General features: G+C 35.3%; 1 protein-coding gene across 1 annotated transcript in view; it reads left to right on the forward strand.

Annotated features, from left to right (window-relative positions):
* cdon (cell adhesion associated, oncogene regulated) overlaps positions 1-24174 on the forward strand; it is a 49236-nt gene that overhangs the window by 21589 nt on the left and 3473 nt on the right. The window contains exons 8-17 of the mRNA XM_073850294.1: positions 451-734; positions 1351-1525; positions 3108-3221; positions 4365-4571; positions 5398-5579; positions 12067-12172; positions 15465-15587; positions 17756-17947; positions 20506-20801; positions 23633-23712. Of these exons, the coding sequence (XP_073706395.1) occupies positions 451-734; positions 1351-1525; positions 3108-3221; positions 4365-4571; positions 5398-5579; positions 12067-12172; positions 15465-15587; positions 17756-17947; positions 20506-20801; positions 23633-23712 (1759 nt within the window). The remainder of the gene's footprint in view (positions 1-450; positions 735-1350; positions 1526-3107; positions 3222-4364; positions 4572-5397; positions 5580-12066; positions 12173-15464; positions 15588-17755; positions 17948-20505; positions 20802-23632; positions 23713-24174) is intronic.

Here is a 24174-nt window from a genome sequence, read left to right on the forward strand (position 1 = left end):
TCGTTCTGTGCGTCAGGTGCAGAACCTGGCTTCAAAAAACAGATGCATGAGCGCTGCCAGCACTGCAACAAGTCGGTTTGCATAGGCGTCGTCCCAGAAGGAAGCCTGGCTCACAAGAAAGCCCGCAAACAGTTTGCTGAAGACAACCAGTCCAAGAGCATGAATTACTGGAACCATGCCCTGTGGTCTGATGAGACTATAAGATAAACTTGTTTGGCTCAGATGGTGTTCAGCATGGTCTGGGTCTGCATGAGTGCTGCTGGTACTGAGGAGCTGAATGGAACTCATCTTGGAAAACCTCTAAAATATATCCAAGTTTTATTTCTATAGTATTGTCCCTTATACTAAAGTGGTTGCTGCAATGTGAGTTTGTACTCACTTTTGTCACATACTGTATATGAAAAACAAATAAAAGATTTAGGACTAAAATTGCTTTTTTTCCCCATACAGAACCCCAGTCTAGTTCCATGTCTGGAGCTCCTATGGAGATTCAGCCTTCTATCCACCCTGTCCAGAGTGATGAAGGTGATGAACTGTTCCCCTCCACTGGGGAGGAAGGGACTGGTGAAATGATAGGACTGCCCACTGAAAGAAGCAGCGACAAACCTACACCAGAAGCTCCGATCATAATCAGCCCGCCGCAAACGCACAAACCCAACATGTATGATCTAGAATGGCGAGCAGGTCGGGACTGGGGGATCCCCATCAATGCATACTTCGTTAAATACCGCAAGGTAAGAAATCATAATGTATGCTTGTCGATTTTCCATTATTAATGGTTTGCTGATGTACTTTTTGAAGTGGGGCACAAAATGTAGACTGTTATTACCTCGTCAAGAATGACTGAATCTCACTCCACCCTCTTCTTTTCCCTTGGCACTAGTTATCAGGTCAGATTTATAGTTATTAGATTTGAGAATGAGCACATACTCATAACAACGCCCTGCACCGTTTACTGTAAAGCTAACACAATTCAGCAGTATCTGCCAGCCAAGTGCATTTTGGTAAGAAGTTGGTCATTTCCTCTTTAAAAGTCTGTGTTTTCTTCAATAATAAGCTCCCTTGGCTAATAAAACTGCTCTGGTTCTTTTCAAGATTGCATTGGCGTTTGTCACATTGGCTCAGGAAAAAGTGACACAGCTTGCGCTCTCGAAAATCGTTGAGTGGGTTGATCTTTTGTCATGATTCAGAGTAGGAGAATAAGAAAGAAATTACTGTTCTTTGTTGTACTTTACGTGCAGTATGTGCAAAGTCAGACTTTGAGGGTTATATGAGGGTTGAAAGGTTCACCTGTGTTCATTAGATCACTACATACTGTCACCTGACTGCATGTGCTGAATGTCTTTGTAGGTGGACGACATGGGTAATGTGGTGGGGAACTGGCATACGGTGCGGGTGCCAGGCAGTGAGAAGTCTCTGCCCTTGTCTGAGCTTGAGCCATCCAGCCTGTATGAGGTTCTGATGGTGGCCCGCAGTGCTGCAGGAGAGGGCCAGCCCGCAATGCTGACTTTCCGCACAGGAAAGGGTAAGAATACAGTCAATGTTTCACCCAGCTGAAACTGATTTTCACTTTCACTGTTTGCCTTTGAATTACTTCAGAACTAGATCATACAAGTGAATCGGAACAGTGTAAAATAGCTCCAGAATTGTTTTGGTTTAGAAATGAATACATATTACATTACATATACACAGTGCTTCATTTGTAAATGAATAATTGCCGGATCCAAAACAGCAGTTAAAAGGCGCTGTGGCCGACACTAACAGTACAACTTCCGTTTTCCTGGATCATTCAATGACGTCACTAAACGTTGATGCCACAACTACCTGTAGCTATAAGAACATCCTTTACAAGTTTCTGCATGAACCTTGCTACAGTCTAAGGCACACATTTTCAAACCCTGGGTCGCAGGATGATGGAAAATATAGCCTATATGTAAGTTACATTAAAAATAAAATTTGTTATCATAAAAGTAAAAACAATCATAGTCTATATATGAAAGGTTCAAATATGCGAAATATATCTGACTTAAATAATTAACAGATTTAAAACAGATGTGAGGCGCGGTGCGCCGCAAAAAAAGTTCACAGAAAGTAAACGAAGAACCGAGATGACAGAGCGCACATTCTGTTTGTTTGCTTTATTTTACAAAAACACAAATGTTCTGTTTTTACTTTGTGTGTGCAAAAAAAAACGTTTGGAGAGAGTGGTTATGGACTAAGCACCAATCAATGAGAGCGATTTTGAACTTAAGAAAGCTGATTGGCCAAAAATATGTTGAGGACCAATACATAACCTCCAAATCTACATAAACCAGCGCTTGCTCTCGTATGCACACACACACTGTCACGATCTAATGCACTTGTTAATGTCGGATCTTTAAAAAACAATTACCGGAATGCAAAACTCCAAAATCTTACATTGTCTGGAACAGGATCCAGTAGGATCCAGCTCAAATTAAGCACTGCATATACATCACCAAGTTTGGGGTCAGTAAGTTTTTTTGTTTTTTTTGATGCAAATTTACACTTTTATTTAGCAAACTATGCATTAAATTGACCAAAAGTGACAGTAGAGGCATTACATACTTCAATATTAATTTTACATTAAACAATTTTTTTTTCAAATAAAATGTTCTTTTGAACTTTGTTCATTAAAGAATCCTAGAAAAATGATTTCCACAAACCTGTTAAGAAGCACAACTGTTTTCAACATGGATAATAATAAGAAATGTTTATTGAGCACCAAATCGGCATGTTAAATTGATAGACTTAAGAATCATGTTAGGTAATCACAAGAATAAATAGAAAAATATTTTTAAATATTACTGTTGTCACTGTATTTTTGACCAAAGGTGGGCATAGGAGAAAAAGAAAATCTTACCAACTCTAAACTTTTGTATATTATTATATTATATTTAAATATTTTCTAGCTCTAGAATTACAGTAAACAAAAGAAAGCACTGTTGCCTTTGCCTCTTGCTGCTCATAATGCATACTCTTGATTTGGTAACTGAAACCAGACCATGTTTTCCATCATCTTACAGTTACAGTATTATACAATACAACACTCTGAATCAAATTATAACTTTTCTTTCTCTTCCTCTTAGAGAGGACTTCCTCCAACAAGAACCCCTCCAAGGCTCCAATTGTGTCTCTTCCAGAGAAAACACAGGAAGATAAAACCACTAACACTTATTATGGAGTGGTTATACATGACAGAGGTAAGAGGACGTCCCACAACATTATTACACTTTGTCTTGTGCTTACTAATGATCAGTGATGTATTTACCTCCAAGAGTAGTTCACCAAAGATACAAATCCTCTTGTATGTGGAGCACAAAAGGAGATATTTTGAGGAGTGTTCATACTTATTTTGTTTGCATAGTGAGACCATATTGTGACCAGTCAAAAAAACTACCATCATTTTAGTCCACACAACTTGTGCATTTTATTTTGAGTCTTCTGAAGCCATACAAGAACTTTCTGGTAGCAATATGCTTTTATGTATGAAAATCTCATATGTGACCTTAGACCATAAAACCATTTTTTTTCTAAATTAAGATTTATACATCACCTGAAAGCTGAATAAATTAGATTTCAGTTGATGTATATTTGTTAGGATAGGAAAATATTTGGCCAAGATTTAAGAAGAAAATTGCCTTTAAAGTTGCCAAAATATAGTTCTTAGCAAAGCATATTACTAATCAAAAATTAGGCTTTAATATATTTATGGTAGGAAATTTACAAAATATCTTCATGGAACATGATCTTGAGACTTGTTATCCTAATGATTTTTAGCATAAAAGAAAAAAACAATAATTTTGACCCATACTATGTATTTTTGGCTATTTATACAAATACACCCGTTCTACCTAAGACTAAGGTTTTGTGGTCCAGAGTGCAAGAAAATTGTTCACGATATCTTCTTTTGTGTTCCATGTCAAAATGTTCATTTTGGGTGAAGTATTCTTATAACATGCACAGGGACTGGGAATGTGTGACATGTATTTCTCTAATTCGAGTTTGAGTGTGTTTGTGCACATTTAGATTCTAAGGGGTATGGACCCACTTTTATTTGCCACATAAATTTTGCTCTGTCTTTCTCTCTCTGCTTGCGTCTCTGTGTCTATGGCTCAGAGCCCATTCAGTAAGTACTCAATTGACTCTGGCATGCTGTCGGTCTGTTGTGCGTGTTCGTTTATTTAATCTTTGTCTGCTCTTTTGGTTTTTTCACTGACGGATGTTGAGTTTACATTATGCACTTGACATGAAAGCTGCTATTTATTTTTGGAAAACCGACTAATAAGGCTTTAGTTTGCATGCACTTTTTTACAAACGTCTAATTGGTTGGTTTCATCCCCAAGTTCCTGAGGCCCCAGACCGCCCAACTATCTCTATGGCTACGGAAAGCTCTGTTTATGTCACATGGATCCCACGAGCCAATGGTGGCTCTCCAATCACAGCCTTTCGTGTGGAATACAAGAAGCAAGGCCGAAGTGGTGACTGGATCATCGCGGCTGATAATATCTCACCGCTGAAACTGTCTGTGGAAGTGCGTAACTTGGAACCAGGTGAGGTGAAACCAACCTTATTAATATTATTTAAATATATTACTTGGGTCACACTTTAGTTTGGGGAGCAATTCTCTCAATTAAATAACTATGAAAGAAACAGTTCGCCCAAAAATGAAAATTCTGTCATTGTTTACTCACCCTCATGTCGTTCCAAACCTGTAAAAACTTCATCTTTAGAACACAAATGAAGATATTTTTGATGAAATCCGAGAGCTTTCTGACCCTGCATAAGCTGCAATGCAACTACCACTTTCAAGGCCCAGAAAGGTTGTAAGGACTTTGTTAAAATAGTCCATGTGACATCAGTGGTTCAACCGTAATTTTATGAAGCTACAAGAATACTTTTTGTGCGCAAAGAAAACAAAAATTACTTTATTCAACAATTTAAAACCGGGTGTGCTGCGCCTCGTTTACAAAATGAAGTCAAAGACTGACTCGGAAGAGAAGAAATTATTGTATAAAGTCATTATTTTTGTTTTCTTTGCACACGAAGCATATTCTCATAGCTTTATAACATTATGTTGACCCACTGATGTCACATGAACTGTTTTATTGATGTTTTTACTAACTTTCTGGGCCTTGAACGGTTGTGTGTCATTTGTGTTGCTGGCCATTCGGGGTTAGATTTCATCAAAAATATCTTCCTTTGTGTTCCAAAGACGAACAAAGATCTTACAGGTTTGGAACAACATGAGGGTGAGTAATTAATGACAGAATTTTCATTTTTGAGTGAACTATGCCCATCTGGTCCAAATAACTGGAGATGGTAATGTATAATGAGCATACTACAAAATATAAAAATCTAATAAATCTTTTGTGACAGGTTCCACATATCGTTTCCGTGTCATTGCCATGAACAACTATGGTGAAAGTCCTGCTAGCGCCACCTCCAGGCCATACCAGGTCTCCCTGTCGAATCCACCCGTCTCAAACCGTCCAATCACTGGCCCTCACATCTCTTCCACTGACGCTGTCAGCGATACTCAGATCATGTTACGCTGGACTGTGAGTATATATGTAAACACTCACACGAATGCAGTACTGTACAATAAAGGTCCTTGCATACTTGCACTACGTTTTTTTATATTCGCCATCGTTTCCAATCATAATGCTTGCTACAGATGCGAAAACACAGAAAATTGAACATGGCAAAAATGCTTTTCTTAGATTTTTTTGTCTTGTTTCCAGCCAAAATATCTAAAAATTCTTAAATCATTAAGGATTTTCTAGATGAGTAAAAATGTTGTCTTGTTTTTAGAAAAAAAATAGTTTTTGCTAAGAACAAACAAGATAATCTGCCATTGTGGTAAGCAAAGAATCTTATTTCAAACAGAAAACATATTTTTCTTACCCCATTGGCAGATTATTTTGCTTGTTTCAATCAAAAACCCACTTAATTTTGACTAATCTTTATTATTATTTTTTTTTTTTTACTCGTCTAGAAAATAATTATTGAATTAATAAGAATTTAGTTTTTAGATATTTTGGCTGCAAACAAGAAACGTGATTGAAACAAAGTGAGGTCGTTTTTTTTTTTTTTTTAACCTGCGAACATTTCTGACAAAAATTTCGGACTCTGTGTGCAATGACCTTAACTTATTCTTTTCTATCAAAATGCTTGCTACAGATGCAAAAATGAAAATCGAACACTGCAAAAAATGCTTTTCTTACTTAGATTTTTTTGTCTTGTTTCCAGCCAAAATATCTTAAAATTCTTAAATCATTAAAAATTTTCTAGACGAGTAAAAATTGTCTTGTTTTCAGAAAAAAATAGTCAAAATTAAGTGAGTTTTTGCTTAAAACAAACAAGACAATCTGCCAATGGGATAAGCAAAAAAAATCTTATTTCAAACAGAAAACATTTTTATTACCCCATTGGCAGTTTATTTAAGTTTGTTTCAAGCAAAAATGCACTTAATTTTGACTTTTGACAATTTTTTTCACAAATTTTTACTCCTCTAGAAAATCCTTATTGATTTAAGAATTTTTAGATATTTTGGCTGCAAACAAGAAAAAAAATCTAAATAAGAACAGCAATTTTTGCAGTGAACCTGATGTGAATTTTTTTTTCTGATGGACGAAAGTTTTGTTGGCAGTGTGTAAACGTGATTGACACAACGTGAGGTCGTATTTATTTTTTAACCTGCGAACATTTCTGACAAACATTTCAGACTCTGTGTGCAATGACCTTAACTTATTCTTTTCTATCAAAATGCTTGCTTCAGATGCGAAAACGCAGAAAATTGAACATGGCAAAAAATGCTTTTCTTAGATTTTTTGTCTTGTTTCCAGCCAAAATATCTAAAAATTCTTAAATCATTAAGGATTTTCTAGATGAGTAAAAATGTTGTCTTGTTTTTAGAAAAAAAATAGTTTTTGCTAAGAACAAACAAGATAATCTGCCATTGTGGTAAGCAAAGAATCTTATTTCAAACAGAAAACATATTTTTCTTACCCCATTGGCAGATTATTTTGCTTGTTTCAATCAAAAAACCACTTAATTTTTTTTACTCGTCTAGAAAATAATTATTGATTTCAGAATTTTTAGATATTTTGGCTGCAAACAAGAAAAAAATCTAAATAAGAAAAGCATTTTTTGCAGTGAACCTGATGCAAATTTTTTTTCTGAAGGACGACAATTTTGAAGGCAGTGTGTAAACGTGATTGACACAACGCGAGGTTGTATTTATTTTTTAACCTGCGAACATTTCTGACAAACATTTCAGACTCTGTGTGCAATGACCTTAACTTATTCTTTTCTATCAAAATGCTTGCTACAGATGCAAAAATGAAAATTGAACACTGCAAAAAATGCTTTTCTTACTTAAATTTTTTTGTCTTGTTTCCAGCCAAAATATCTAAAAATTCTTAAATCATTAAAGATTTTCTAGACGAGTAAAAATTGTCTTGTTTTCAGAAAAAAATTGTCAAAATTAAGTGAGTTTTTGCTTAGAACAAACAAGACAATCTGCCAATGGAGTAAGCAAAAAAAAAACAGAAAACATATTTTTCTTACCCCATTGGCAGATTATTTTGCTTGTTTCAATCAAAAAACCACTTAATTTTTTTTACTCGTCTAGAAAATAATTATTGATTTCAGAATTTTTAGATATTTTGGCTGCAAACAAGAAAAAAATCTAAATAAGAAAAGCATTTTTTGCAGTGAACCTGATGCAAAAAATTTTTCTGAAGGACGAAAATTTTGAAGGCAGTGTGTAAACGTGATTGACACAACGTGAGGTCGTATTTATTTGTGAACCTGCGAACATTTCTGACAAAAATTTCGGACTCTGTGTGCAATGACCTTAACTTCTAAATAAAGTACACTAACTCTGCCCCGAAACCTAAGCTGCCCATTCTGACAGAGTGCAGTGTTGACATAAAGGCTATTACTAACAGTAGGCAACAAAATATGCTACCGTTCTGGGTAAAATAAAGGCAGCTGCGTATAGGAGCACTAGACAGCGAGGCAGCTCTCTAGGATTTGGAACAGTTTCTGTCAGGCACTCAATAACTCATCACTGAATAAACTGTGAGTTTTTCTATCATTCCATGCTTCTGTATGTGTATTATTAGCACATTAATCTTAAAAAGGGTCTCAGCCACTTGTACAAACAAATGTTGTTTCTGTTTCTAGCCTGTTGAAGGAATAACCCTGAACATCGTATTAGCAGCTCAGGGGTTTAGACCAGGTTGTGTTTTAATATTTTAGACACATGCCATTTATATATAATGGCCAATTTAATTATACTCACATTTCATGCTTAATTCGAAAATGAGAGTGTAAAAACTGTCCAGAACTAACCACATAACAAGCTCACTCACAACACACCTTCTCGGTTCGTTCTTCTGTGCAGTGCCAGTTGTGCTGAAGTGTTTTTCAGCAAGTTAGCAGAGTATTCGTCTGTGCACTTTTCCAGACACTGTAGTAGCTTTTCCCATCAGCCCCTGAGAGCCACCTCAGAATGTCCAAACAGACCTGTAATTGGCAATGGTTACTGGTGCAGTGTTGCAGGAAAAAGTGTGTGTGAGTTCAGGACAGATTAGGAGGCCTTATGTAGCTCTAACGAGTGGAACGGACTGAGTGAGTTGGGCTATTTTTAGAAGACATGCATGAGAAGAAAGGTTTGTATCTTAAAGGAGTAGTTCATCCAGAAGTTATCATTTGTTCTGTTTACTTACCTTTATGTTATTCCAAACATGTTATTTTGAAGAATTTACTGGTTGTTCTTTCCCGTGCCATTTCAATTACTTGTATTGAAAACTTTCAAGCTTAAAAAAATGACCTAAAAACTTTTGCAGTGCATTTCAGCTCATAAAAAAAATATGAGAAACGCAACAAAATCTGTCATTACTGACTGACAGTCTGGATCCTGGACTAAATCCAGAGCGGAACTTGAGAAATGATTCATTTGGTTAATCAGGACAACCACTTCTTAGAAAAGAACAAATTTGAATAAATTCACGATTCGTCATTTCTAATCGACTATTCGAATTTTAAAAATCTTCGATTTCATTTTGCCTGCATCGAGTAACCGGCAAAATACCAGACGTGGCGCGTTTCACGGACGAGAATCCATGAAATGCATTATTAGACTGTTTTCCAAGGCTGCATTATATATTAAACCCATTTAAATCCATAATTAAGCATAATTGTGAATTTACAAAGGCTACTATTCAGATAAATACATAAATGCGTACCAGGGTTAATATATGCGTCGTATGTGTGACTGTTATTGTTTACATGTGTGGAGCTTCTTAAACTCCATCTCTGCATGTTGTTGTGAGTTTGGGTTTATTATAACTTTCATCTGGGAACGCAACTTATGCCATTTCATCAGATTTGTAAGGTAAATCATTTATAAACCTCTTCTCATTATGCTAAGTGTTCATCGCGATTTCAAAATAAAAGTTTAAACCCTCACTCTGAGTTTACACATTCTGATATCCACATATTCATTAAATTACTGTGGTTATAGCATTTTTGTGGTAAAGATATGGCCAAATATTAAAGATTAAAGTGGAAATTTGACTTAAATGTTGTTTAGTCAATATTAAACAAGGATTAGATCGTGCAGTAAAGTGTAAAAACAATCGTCAGGCCGTTGGCACCCTCTGCGGGCCTTTGTTGTAATGCGTACATTAGGTCTATTGTTTAAAATACATTATGCATTTCAACAGTTTTGTGCAATAAAACCATATGATTTCTTGCTTTTGATTCTTTTTTTTTTTTTACTAATTATTAACTCATTGCTATTATATATGTATTTTAAGTAATTTTAAAGGCTATTGCTTACTTACATCTATTTTTATTACCGCACAAAAAATTAGTATAGGTGCCCTGTGAAATCATTTTATTTTCAAAATCATTTTTTACCATTAGAGTTTTTCTGTACTCTGTTCTAATGGTTGTTTTAATATTTTTTATTCAAAAAGTCTGTTATTTTTACCAAATTTTTTCCATTACTCTGGATTCCATTTTAATGGTTTCATTTAATTGTTATCAAAACCAGTGTTGTTTTTGACAACCATCTTAGATTTAGTCTTAGTCTTTTGGACTAAAATGCTTATTAGTTTTAGTCAAATTTTAGTCACTTCTAAATGTGATAGTTTTAGTCCAATTTTAGTTGATGAAAAGTCAAAAAGGTTTTAGTCTAGTTTTAGTCAAAAAAAAGGGGAAAAAGTCTTTTAACAAATTAATGTAGGTCAGTAAGTATTTTGCTGTTGGGTAGTGTCACTTATAAGTTGTGAAAATAGCAGATCTATAGTTCAACACAATGTGAGCTTCCGGATCGACTATTTTCACCAATAATTACAATAATGAAGGAATGGTTTTAGACATAAAAGACATATATTTGAAATACACCCATAGGTCCTCTCACCGTTTGCGACCACCCTGTGTGCAAACTGCCGCCATCATGGTTAATCGTCTGTCTGTCTGAGTGACAACAATGTGACGTGTTGAGCGTAACCAAACAAGGATAGAATGCTAAAACGGCTTGCCATACTAGTATGGCAAAGAGTATTTAATGCTAAAATGGCTTGCCATAGCGGCAGATACTTTTTTGGTTTTAATTGGCATGCACAATAAGCAGAAATGTCAAGCATTTTAAACGTCTGACGGACCACCACTTTCGTCTATTCTCGTCTCGTCAACGAAAACTCACACACGTCTCGTCATGTTTTAGTCATCAACGAGCCATTTTTATCTCGTCATCGTCTCATTATCGTCATGAAAAAAGTGGCATCAACGAAATGATTTCGGCATCGTCATCGTTGACGAAAACAACACTGATCAAAACCATCTCCAATTAATAGATTTTTTTAAATAAATATGCTCCAGTAAAGTTGTTGATTTTTTTTTTTTTTTTTGGGGGGGGGGGGTTAGAATAATCAATTAATCCATAAATTAGTCAATAGATTAATCGATATAAAAATAGTCCTTAATGCAGCCCTAAAAAAAAGAATTGTTTTTGCAAAATAGACATTGCAGCCTGGACGCTCCATTACAATGCTTTTTTTTTTGTAGAGTTTGTCCCTGTTCAGTCATGCATGTTTGGAATGACATGAAGGTGCCTAAATAAAAACAGAAATTTTATTTTTGACTAACTCTTCAGCTAAAAGGTTAGCCAAGGTTAGCTCATTGTTGTATAGAGTGTCTTAAAGTGATAGCACCAAAAATATATCGTTCAAAAAATGGAAAATAGCCATGTAAGGCCGTGTTCACACTTGGCGTCTTTTTTCACAAGAAAAAGTTGACTAGGGCGTTTTTTTAGTAAAAAAAAAAAAGCTGGCAGCGTTCTGTTACAAAAAGCAGCCGAGTGCGTCTTTTGTTGCTATAACAACAGCTGCAACAGTAGCGTAGTGCTGTGTGGTGAAGAAATGTCGAGAAAGAGCCTCTTTGTGATGTATATTACGATAGAGTTGTTTACTCATATCATACAACTCCTTGTGCTCCGAAACTAGTACGATAAGTTTATCTACTGGCAACTTCTCCGTTTTTTTCTTGTTGTTTTTGTTGTTATGGAAACGATAGGTCCCGCTACTCGCTTGTCATTGGTCAGCTGTCAAAAAAGCGCTTGACGTAGGGCGTTTCTTAAAAAAAGTTCAACTTTTTTCAACTTAAAGAGACGCTCTGAGCTGCAAAAAAAGACGCCGGCGGTGGCGTTTAAAAAAAGCGCTAGGGCTTTTTTTAAAAGACGGTTTACTCCATAGGATTAGAATGTAAAACAGACGCTGGCAGTTTGAAAAAGGACGGCAAGTGTGAACACGGCCTAAAACTAAATTGTGACTCTTTTTGGTGCAAGAATCCATGAATAACATTATTGATAGACTTAATTAAAGAATAAAGCGATTTTAAAGTAGAGCAGGATGTCATGCTTCTAGTTAAACTTTAGTTAGGTTCTTATCTTTGATGGCATAATCATTAGCGAGGTTATATTGAGGAAGCAAAAAATATGTAACTTGCTTTTCCTTTCTCTCTCTTTCATAGTACACTCCCTCCAGTAATAACAACACCCCCATCCAGGGATTCTACATCTACTATCGGCCAACAGACAGCGACAATGACAGTGATTACAAGAGAGATGTGGTGGAAGGTGAGATCATGGTGTCTTTCTTCGATGATTGCTCTTATTACATGGAGACTTACACAATACATAAACAACTGGACATGAAATATTGAAATTTCATTCTGTGAGAATACGCTAAATGAAACAAACACAGCTGTACAGGAAATCAGTTGCCTGGGACAGTGGTCAGCTATAGAGTTGAGTAGACATTACGTAGAAGTATTTGACTGATACGTGCTATAGTTGACTAATCAGGATGAAGTCTTCCAGAGAGCTGTGAAATATGAGTGCGTAATGTATATTTGGTCTCAGAGGGGGCGGGACAAAGAAGGCGTAATCTGTTGATTGATGTGTAGCGAGTTCTGCACTCATAGTAATGAGCCTGTGTAAAATGTGTTTTTAATAAATGGCTGCCATACTAATGGGCCTGAACTGAAACCCAACACTGACCGCTCAGAGAGGGATTCGAGTTTCTGAGAGGAATGTTAACTGCCGTCGCCTCTCCTCCGCCTCCTATTTTTACTCTTTACCCCCACTTTCTCTCGGTTCACACTGGCGTCTCAAACCTCTCCTCGTCCATCCAAACAACGAGCTGTCAGAAACACGCTGGGCAGATAAGATGACTTCATAAGTCTCAGTTTGTAGAAACCTCAGGAGTGTGTCCTGCAAATTGTTGGGTTTAAAGTTAATGTGAATGCGGTTTGCAGCCCATTTTACTTAACAATCTGAGATATTTCTAAGTGAAACAGTGAAAAAAAGTAGGAAGGAACTTTATTTGAATCATAAAAAATGGACTGGATTATGAATTAGGATTTGAATTATGAAACTAAATAGCGTCTTTTTCGACCCTTAAAAAGTAGGGCTGTTAGTTTAACGCGTTAACTTAATTATTTAGTTCTAAAACAAATAATGCGATTTAAGGAGAGACACTGCAGGTGAATAGGGTACAAAATTTTACTAATAGTTATCACCTTACCCAGTTGATTGATCACACTGATAATTGCAAACATTTTTTGTATTACAAGTTTCCTAAAATGTTAGGTTTAAATATGCATATTTCAGTACAAAAATCTGAACACTGGATGAAGTCAGTTTCAAAATTCTTGTTAAAATCTTTGGACTTATTAGAGTCGAATGTTTTTACGGAGGGAATTTTGGGTATCTCATTTTGTCACTCCTTAATTCAGAAAATACTTAGAAGAGACAGAAAACAATATATTTTTTACATTTTGATGGGAATAAAATGTAAAGTAGAGATTTATGGCTCAGTGTTGGAGAAAAATCTCATTTTGAGAAAATGGCCTTTAAAATTGTAATTGTAATTGAAATCTATTGATACAAAAAGATAAAGTGCTATAAAAGAAACAGCTTAACGGTGCCTTTTTGATGTTTTCTTTCCACTAGGCTGAAAAAAAGCCCAAAATTTTGAACGATTCTTGTGAACCAGTGATTCACTCCTAAATTCAAATCGCTCATTCGTAAAGTGAGCTGTTTACTTAATTCCTGAATAAATCAGCTGTTTGAACGAATCAGATAACTCAAAGATATTTTCCTGTCACCTGCTGGCAGATTTAGTTTCTTATTTAGAGTATAATAAAAAAAATAGAGGTGCTTCTCAAATAATCTTCTTTTATGTTTCATAGTTTATGTTAGACCGTTGCAGCCTAAATACATTTTGTTGAGTCAAAAAAAAATAAATCTTTCTAAAGCTACAATTTGTAATGTCTAATTGATACGTTCTCATTTAACACAAAAATAGCTTTAAATAATTTTTGTGGGTATTTTCACAGTCAAGTTTATTTTGCGATTAATTAGATTAGATAAAATTTGAATCAACTTGACAGCCCTAGTAAAAAGCCATTTGATAATATCAGCATGATCAAAACTTTTTAAAAATCTGTTTTACACAATATATTGATTGATAGTTTATCATTTTTAGCAAGTAAAAGGCCTTTTAGTATAATTCTCAAAATATTTTTCTGTTAATAAACCATACAAATATATATAGAATTTCTATATATATATTTTGTCTAAAAGTTCCATTATAAATAAAAAAAATCTGAACAATTTCATATAGCTTTACAGGGATAATTTCCTGCTAACTTCAAATGCGTAGTAAATAAAACAGTCCATTTTAGTAACATATTTTGTTGTTGTTGTTGTTGTTGATGATGATAAACTACCAAATATAATAATTATTTTGTGAAAAGTGTTTATAACCATGTTTTTTATAAAAAAATCAATCAGATGTAACCGCTTTGATTAAATTCAGTAGGCTGATTCAAACCTTTTTATTTGAAGTTTTTAAGTCTTTGTGACCGATTCATTATGAGAATTGGTTCATAAGTCATTTATTTTTCAATCAGACTACACTGGCTGTGCTATATAGTCATTTTAGTGAATATCCAGCAAAAACAATGCAGTAGTAGACATTATATTTGTATAATTTTGTGGTATATCAACACCCGGTTTCATAGACAGGGCTTAATTAGCCTAAACCAGGATTTAGGCCATAGATCAATTAAGACATTTAAGTCATTTTTATAAACGTGCCTTAGAAAAAAACATTAATGGTGTGCATCTTTAGACAAAACAAAGGTAGGCTACTGATATATTTTAAGATCGGTCAGTGCAAGTTTCTTTCAGTTAAAACAGCTCAGATTTACATTTTAGTCTTACATTTAAGTTTTCTCATCGCAATCGCTTCAAACTGCAAAGTCACAGTTTATATTTCTTTTGCCATGTCACAGTTGTTTCAGCATCGGCGCTAAATAGTAATGCGGGAAAGACTGATATATTGTGTGTGCAGGGAAAAAAAATGCTTTAAACAGTTGTCTGTAAGTGTGTGTTTTGTGTTTTTCTCTCTCATTATGCAGTACAGCAGCTGGTCGTTTAGTGTACACCATGCCTTCACTGTATTAAAAAGAGAAGCGAGCTACACAAATAAAATATTGTGACACAAACTGTAATTAGAGAGCTGGCTCTCAACATACGTGTGTGAGAGACTGTGGTGAGCGGCTGCTATGACGTGTGTGTGTGTGTGTGTGTGTGTGTGTGTGTGTGCATAGGGCCCTGAGTGTGTTCAGTGGGAATACTGGAGCCAGGCCAGAACAAACGTTAAGCTGCCTTATAAGGAGCCTGTCTGCAGCAAAGCAACTGTCTGAATCCTTCTGGGACACTGTGAGAATGAGAGAGCGAGTGTGTGCGCGAGAGAAAAATGAGATTGAGAAAATGAATTGTGGTTTGGAGAGAACAACACATGCTTTGAGAAAAGCCCTTCTCATTCATTGCGTTCCTTTTCCCGCCCTCCTTTCCCTAGGCTTCAAATTCTGGCACTTGATTGGTCAGCTCCAACCCGAGACGTCGTACGACATCAAGATGCAGTGCTTTAACGACGGCGGCGAGAGCGAATATAGTAACGTCATGATCTGCGAGACCAAAGGTGAGCGGCTGAAGTACCATCACAGGAATGCTATATTTAACGTGTAGACAGGAACCCATAAAGCCCCTGCGGTAATGACAGAGGAAAGCGGGCTATCGTTTTATTAGTAGCTAGACAAAGAGAGACATTGTGCTGTGTCTCCTTGACATCATTCACTGATAACTGCCCTAATACAGCACTGTTGAAATCAAACCAGAGCGTCATTCACTGCCAGAGCAAATAAAAATCATGGAGTGCAAACAGACCTGCTGCTACCACAAACTTTAAGGCTGACAACAGTTGCTTTGTTATCTGCCAGCACTTGTTAGTGGTGCTTGATAATTGCTTATACTTGGGTTAGAGATTTGAACAAACTCCTAATCCTAAAATTTAGAGCATTAGGATTAAATGGTGCATAATATTGGACATTTTGGAAAAGTATGAAAAGAAAAAAATAATATTGAAAAATATTTGTGTTTCCAGACTTGTGTCCCTATTTTTTTTATTTTTTTTTTAATAATAAAAAATTAACAATTTAATGAAAATAAATTTATTGTACAGGAAGTGAGATTTCATGGCAGCTGTTTAGTCATTCTTTAGCACTTTTTGATTATGCAAAATGCAGGTTATAGGCATTTGGGTTTCTTCTCAGAATATTCTTAGCACCGTATTACATAGCCTTGAGGACTTTTGCAAAAATAAAAAATATACAGACTTTTATGTGCGCATGAGAAACCATTAAACTTAGCATGTAGGACAGTGTACACTGAGCCTCCTGTTGTGCCATCAGCCCATTTCGCTGTGGAAATCCCAACACATGGTGAAATTTGACCTTATTTACGTTTTGATACTTGATACATGAAAGGGTTCAGGCCCTTTCCAGAACTGATTTTATTTTGTCCTAAGCTTAAATGTAACAAAAGTCATGGCTATCTGAATTTTGTGAAAAACGGGTTTGACGTGAGACTGATTTTACTTTCACTTCACAGGTTTAATGAGAGCTGTCTGTCAATCAGGATCGCTATACTGCGTTATTACACAAACACGCTAATGTCTGTTTTCTGGTGCTTATCGTGCACTGCAAAAAATGCCTGGATTAGATTTTTTGTCTTTTTTCCAGGCAAAATATCTAAAAATTCTTAAATCAAGAAGGATTTTCTAGACAAGTAAAAAATTATTGTCTTGTTTTCAGAAAAAACAAGTCAAAATTAAGTGCATTTTTGCCTGAAACAAGCAAAATAATCTGCTAATGGGGTAAGAAAAATAATGTTGCTTTCTGTTTGAAATAAGATTTTTGTTTCTTATCCCATTGGCAGATTATTTTGCTTGTTCTAAGCAAAAACATTCATTTTGACTTGTTTTTTTCTTAAAACGAAAAATTTCACTCGTCTAGAAAATCCTTTTTGATTTAAGAATTTTTAGATATTTTGCCTAGAAACAAGACAAAAAAATCTAAGTAAGAAAAGCATTTTTTTGCAGTGTGGGCATAGTCTCTGAACTTTTGATCACCCCTTGTATGTTTAAATAGCATGAATAGTGTACCTTGTAGTTAGTTTGCGCACTGTTCGCGCACCTTTTTATATAACAGTCTGTCTTTGGACTCCTTCTCTTTAGTAACTTCATCCGATCCTTCATCTCTGGATGTGAAATAGTCCATTGTAACATTGTTTAGGGCACTAACATCACCAAGATTGAACTGAGTGAAACAAGCTATACAGTACTTCAGACTGCGTTGTTGCCATCTCAAAACTTTGCGTGCCATAGTTTACACAGAACTGTTGGGTAATGTGCATTGATGCACCTTTCTTAAATTTAATACACCTTTCTTTCAGAACTGTGTTTGTGGTGTTTATAGAAAGTACCTCCGCAGTGCGTTCCTAACAAAGAGAAAGACAGTCATTTCTGCTTGCTGCAATCGCTATTTTTCTCCACTAAACAAGTGAATTTTGACAGGATATTGATAGACAAGATGTTATAGAATAATAATTTAATGAAAACTTTGACAAAATTTCCTGAAAATGTCCCAAAGCGACATCCAGTGGGTTTTCCCAGATTGCATCACAAATATAAAAATAAATGTTAATGTAAAAACACTAAATCACTAACTAATAAATATAGCTTTTGACATATTCTTTTGATGTTCCAGATGTTTCATCCCTTCACTCACTGTTTTATTTCTTGTCCTTCAGCCCGTCAACCTCCAGGTGTGCCCAGCCAGCGCCCCATAACCCCTCCAGGCTTTTACCCTGCAGATACACCCAGCCAGCCGGGCGGCCTGCTCTACCTGATCGTGGGCTGTGTTCTGGGAGTCATGGTGCTTATTCTGCTGGTCTTCATCGTTATGTGCTTGTGGAGGAACCGTCAGCAGCACAGTCTGCATAGTAAGTGCCACACTTTCTGTTCACTTCCTGGTCAAGGTTTGACTTTTTGTCCAAAAAAAGCTGGATGCTTTTCCACTGTGTACCATAGTACAAACAGTGTTGTTTTCGTCAACGATGACGATGACGAAATCATTTCGTTGACGCCACTTTTTTTCATGACGATAACGAGACGATGACGAGATAAAAATGGCTCGTTGATGACTAAAACATGACGAGACGTGTGTGAGTTTTCGTTAATGAGACGAGAATAGACAAATGTTAGTGGGTGGTCCGTCAGACGTTTAAAATGCATGACATTTCTGCTTATTGTGCATGCCAATTAAAACTTAAAAAGTATCTGACGCTATGGCAAGCCGTTTCAGCATTAAATACTCTTTGCTATACTAGTATGGCAAGCCGTTTTAGCATTCCATCCTTTTTTGTCTTTTATGTTCTAAAACCATTCCTTCATTATTGTAATTATTGGTGAAAATAGTCGATCCGGAAGCTCACATTGTGTTGAACTATAGATCTGCTATTTTCACAACTTATAAGTGACACTACCCAGCAGCAAAATACTTACTGACCTACATTAATTTGTTCAAAGACTACTTTTTCCCCCTTTTTTTTGACTAAAACTAGACTAAAACCTTTTTGACTTTTCGTCGACTAAAATTGGACTAAAACTATCACATATAGAAGTGACTAAAATTTGACTAAAACTTAGAAGCATTTTAGTTCAAAAGACTAAGACTAAGACTAAATCTAAGATGGTTGTCAAAAACAACACTGAGTACAAAATGATTACTTTAAAAAAAACAAAACAAAAAAAAAACTACTGAATTTCCATCACTGTAGTGTCTAAAAAATATATTTTTATGTTTTTTATGATGTATATTTTTGTTTAGTATATATGTTACTTTTTTTAAGTATTGGTTTATTTTGCTGCTGCTGTTGTTATTATTATATTTAGATATGTAGTAATGAGACCAGCAGCACTGTGTTGGTTTAGTTTATGTAGTATTTCTGTAAGGTTAAGAGAGGTTATGTTATGTCAATAAATTCTTTGTGAAATTGAATTAGAGTCCACCTCCTGATCCAGGCCTGGTTTTCATTGCCTCTCCTCAACAGCCGGCCCTTTGAAGTGTTCTTTCTTTCTGTCTTTTTTCTCTCTCTTTCACTCTCAATGAGATTGAGTAACAGAATAAACAGTGCTGGCCACAGTGGTGTGTATAAGTAGTAACACAGACACACCTCCCCCTGAAATAGGCTTCAAATGGGCCTGCTAACTGTAATCACACACACTCCGGTTCGGGTTCTTTAAAATTTGTATGCAATACTGACATCTTGGCTATAATTTGTCAGTGTAGTTCTGTTTTTGTGCGTTAAGATTTTTTGTAAAAAAGTTTTTTAAAAAAGGTTTTTCCATTTATTAATATTGTGAAATATTATTACCCTTTAAAATAACTGTTTTCTTTTTTTAATCCTTGTGCATTAATTTAAAAAAAGTTAGACATGGCTTCATAGAAGACAAAAAATGTCCATGTCAAAAAATAGTAAAGAATTAAAACCAAAAAGGTTTAAGTTTATGAAAATGATTTCTCTCTCTCAAACATTACAGGAGGCACACACACACACACACACACACACAATTATAGCTGCATAATTTATTCAATTGACTCTATAATAGACTATAATTTGCATAAGCAGAAAACAGGAATAAAGCAAGTATTTGCTTTATATGCCAAACTTTATACAGCAAAAATGGTACCATGTAGTACAAAGTAGTCAAAATTTTAATTTTGAGGCCTTTAAATGTAAAGTTGGCAACACCAAAGTTCCAAAGATATCAAAAAACGATTAAAAAAATATCAAAAAACATTTTTAAAGCCTTGCCAACAGAATAAAAGCCTATTAACAAATATTGCATCATTTTATAGTTAAATGGCCCTAGGATTAATAATAGGAGAGATATTTTTGTCCCAAAGGTGCTGAGAGGAACTAATTTTTGCACGTAGTGTGAAATAGATTTATTAAAGGAAATGAGGGTGAAATATTACAATTTCAATAAAAATACACAGCTGAACCAAAATGTATGTAGTTAGCATGAGCACAGGCAAAAAAATAAAAATAAAATTAAACTAAAATGGAAAAAAATATCCATAAGGTTGCACAAGGGTTAAGTATATTTTAGCATGTAATTTATTCCTGTGATGCACAGCTGAATTTTCAGCATCATTACTCTAGTTTTCTATCACTTCAGAAATCATTCTAATATGATTTGCTGCTCATAAACTTTATTATTATTATCAATGTTCAAAACAGTTGTGCTGCACAAATACTTTTTGTAGAAACTGAAATATTTTTTTCAGGATTCTTTGATAAATAGCAAAAAAATCTGCATTTATTTTCAATATTTTGTCACATTCTAAATGTCTTTGCTGTCATTGATGAATAAAAGTATTTGATTTCTTGAAGTATTTGAAAAAAAAAAAAGTCCTTTCTCCAAAATTATAATAATTAAAGTCTCAACTACTAATTACCAAAAACATACTAACGTACAAAAATATTCTCTGTAGAATTCGATCCTCCAAGTTACCTGTACCAGCCTGCGGAGATGAACGGCCATGTTCTGGAATATTCCACGTTGCCTGGCTCCAGCCATCTAAATGGAAGCGTGCACACGGGCTGTGGTCACACCGCTCCCATGATGCCCCAGACCTGCCATCACCTCCACCACAAACTGCCCAACGGCCTGGCTTTGCTGAACGGATCAGGAGGCCTCTACCCTCCTGGGCATCCGCATGCACATGACACCTCTCTGCCCCACAACACCATGGAGTACGATCACCCACACCCTCATCACCTTCATAACGTGAGTAAATGTGTGCCTACATGTGATTGTCTTTAGATTCTGGTAATCATGTGAAAATAATGTGTCTGGCGTTGCTTGCCTCTTTGGTTCCCATGCATTATTGTATTGTGGAAAGCTGTATTAACCAATTAGCATTCAGAACCAGTGTCAATCCATTTTTCACTGTAAAGCATTATAGTGTATAGTGTTGCACAGTTTAATGCACTAAACAATTTGATTAGGAAAAAAGTTGTATTCTGAAATATTATAATTTGAAATATCAATTGTGACCCTGGTCCACAAAACCAGTTATGAGGATCAATTTTCTGAAATTAAGATTTATAAATAATCTGAAAGCTGAATAAATAAGCTTTGTTAGGATAGGACGATATTTGGCAGAGATTTTCGGACTATTTGAAAATCTGGAATCTGAACGTGCAAAAAAATCGAAATATTGAGAAAATCGCCTTTAAAGTTGTCAACATAACAAATATTACTAATCAAAAATTAGGTTTTGATATATTTATGGTAAGAATTTTACTAAATATCTTCATGGAACATGATCTTTATTTGCAATACTGCTATATATTCTAATGATTTTTTGCCTAAAAGAAAAATTTATAATTTTGACCCATACAATGTATTTTTGGCTACTGCCACAAATAGTTTTGTGGTCCAGGGTCACGATTTTAATTTATTCCTTATTTATTCCATGCAATTTATTCCTGTGATCAAAGCTAAATTTTCAGCATCATTAATCATTTTAATATGCTGATTTGCTGATCAATTATTATTATTTTATCATTGGTACTCAGTTGTGGTACTCAATAATGGTTCGTATTATTTTCAGTGTTGAAAATGTTTTTTGCTTTTTAATGATCTTGTAAAAACTGATGCATTTTTTCCAGGATTCTTTGATAAATAGAAGGTTCGAAAGAACAGCATTTATTTGAAATAGAATCTTTTACAGCATTGTAAATATCTTTACTGACACATTTGATCAGTTTAATGCATCCTTTCTTGTGGCCAACACTCTCTTTTCACAAAAAAAATTTACATTTGAGAATTTGATGACAAAATCAACATATGTGACCCTGTCTTAAGGAGCACGGGTATATTTGTAGCAATAGCCGAAAATACATTGTATGGGTCAAAATTATCGATTTTTCTTTTATGCCAAAAATCATTAGGATATTAAGTTCATGTTCCATGAAGATATTTTGTAAATTTCCTACCGTAAATATATAACAACGTAATTTTTGATTGGTAATATGCATTTCTAAAAACTTAATTCAGACAACTTTAAAGGCGATTTTCTCAATATTTAGATTTTTTTGCGCCTTCAGATTTCAGATTTTCAAATAGTTGTATGTCGGCCAAATATTGTCCTATCCTAACAAATGTATAAATCTCAATTTCAAAAAATGTACCCTTATTTCTGAAAGATCATGCGACACTGAAGACGGAAATAATGATGCTGAAAATTCAGCTTTGCATATCAGGAATAAATTATAATTTAAAATATATTAAAATATAAAATAGTTCTTTAAATCATAAAAATATTACTGTTTTACTGTATTTTCGATCAAATAAATGCAGCCTTAGTGAGAAAAAGAGACTTCTCTTAAATACCTTTGAACTGTAGTGTCCACAGACAACCCTTATGTTTTTATAATAAAGTATACTACAATATAAAACAGTACAGAACACTAGTATATAGTGTATACAATGTGGTATTGTACAGTATGGACTAGTGTCAAATATGGTACAGGAAAAGGCTAATGTGTAAGGCCTATGTCCATTTTTACATCTCCCATCACCCTCATATAATTGTTCTTATAGTGCAGTTTAGTGATACTGAATGTAACAAACAATACCATAAAACACTTACAGTGCCTTGCAAAAGTATTCATACCCCTTCATTTTCTTCACATTTTGTTGCAGCATTATGTTAAACTGCTTTAAATTACTTTTTTTTTCTCCACATCAATCTTCATCTCATACACCATAATGACAAAGCACAAAACAGGTTTGTAACAACTTTACAAATTTATTAGAAATAAAAAACTGAAAAGATCCCGTATTCATACCCTTTTCTGGGACACTCGAAATTTAGCTCAGGAGCATTCACATTGCTTCTAGACGTTACTACACTTCGAGTGGAGTTAAACTGTGGCAAATTCATTTGAATGAGTCTGATTTAGAAAGGCACACACCTCTCAGAAAAGCTCTAACAGCTGAAAATGCATATCCGAGCAAAAACCAAGTCCTGAGGTCAAGATAACTGCCTGTAGAGCTCAGTGACAGACTTGTGTTAAGGCAATGATCTAGGGAAGAGTTCAGAAACAAATCTGCTGCATTGAAGGTTCACAGAAGCATGTAGCCTCCATTATCCATAATGGAAGAGGATTGGAACAACTAGGACTCTAGAAAATGTCCAAGCTGACAGAGATTGAGAGGTGAAAAGGTGAGGCAAAGAATGGCAGATAATTGCCAAATGCAGATGTGCAAAGCTTGTCACATCATACCCAAAAAGACTTGAGGCTGTAAAGGTGCTTTAACGATGTACTGAGTTAAGGGTATTAATACTTATGCAATGTACTTATTTCAGTGTTTTATTTTTAATACACTTGTGAAATGTACAAATCTGGTTTTTGCTTTGTCATTATTATGGTGTATGGAGTGTAAACTGATGTGGGGAAAAACTAATTTAAAGCAGTTTAACATAATGCTGCAACAAAACAAAATGTGAAAAAAAATGAAGGGGTGTGAATACTTTTGCAAGGCACTGTATATGAGACTGGAAGTGAAATATGGCTAGTGTTATATCCGTCATGTGTTTGTTGTGGCAGGGTGGAGGGATATACACGGCTCTGCCCCAAAACGACTCGTCGGACTGCATGAGCTGTCAAAACTTCTGCAACAACAACAGGTGAGAAAGAGGGAAATGTTACGCTGGAAAAGTCAAGCCCAGTAGCTTGTTAATGTTTGGTGTTTACATGCCTGCAGAATTATGTTTTGCTCAGCACGCCTCCAGTCAGCAAACCAATCATCTGTTCCATCTGGTTCTCATTTCACCCCTGACCTGAGCGTATTCTGTTCTGGGCTAAACACACACACACATACACACACACATACACACATGGCAACTCCCCTCGACGAGGCTTGTTTGTGTACTCTAGTGTGTCCGGCAGTAACAGTTTACACTGAACGCACCCTTGCTACAGTCTTAATGAGCGCACTGTTTATTTAGCCGCGGCCAGCGGGAGAGCAGAGGGAAATCCTTCTGAATGAAGCTGATATCAGCGCACCAACTAAACGTGTGCATCTGTGTGCGCTTTCTATCCCTGATTACTTCTTGAGTGAGCATACAGTTATCTGCATGTGTATTTAT

The sequence above is a fragment of the Garra rufa genome, chromosome 11 (genome assembly GCF_049309525.1).
Source record: "Garra rufa chromosome 11, GarRuf1.0, whole genome shotgun sequence".
Lineage (NCBI taxonomy): Eukaryota > Metazoa > Chordata > Actinopteri > Cypriniformes > Cyprinidae > Garra > Garra rufa.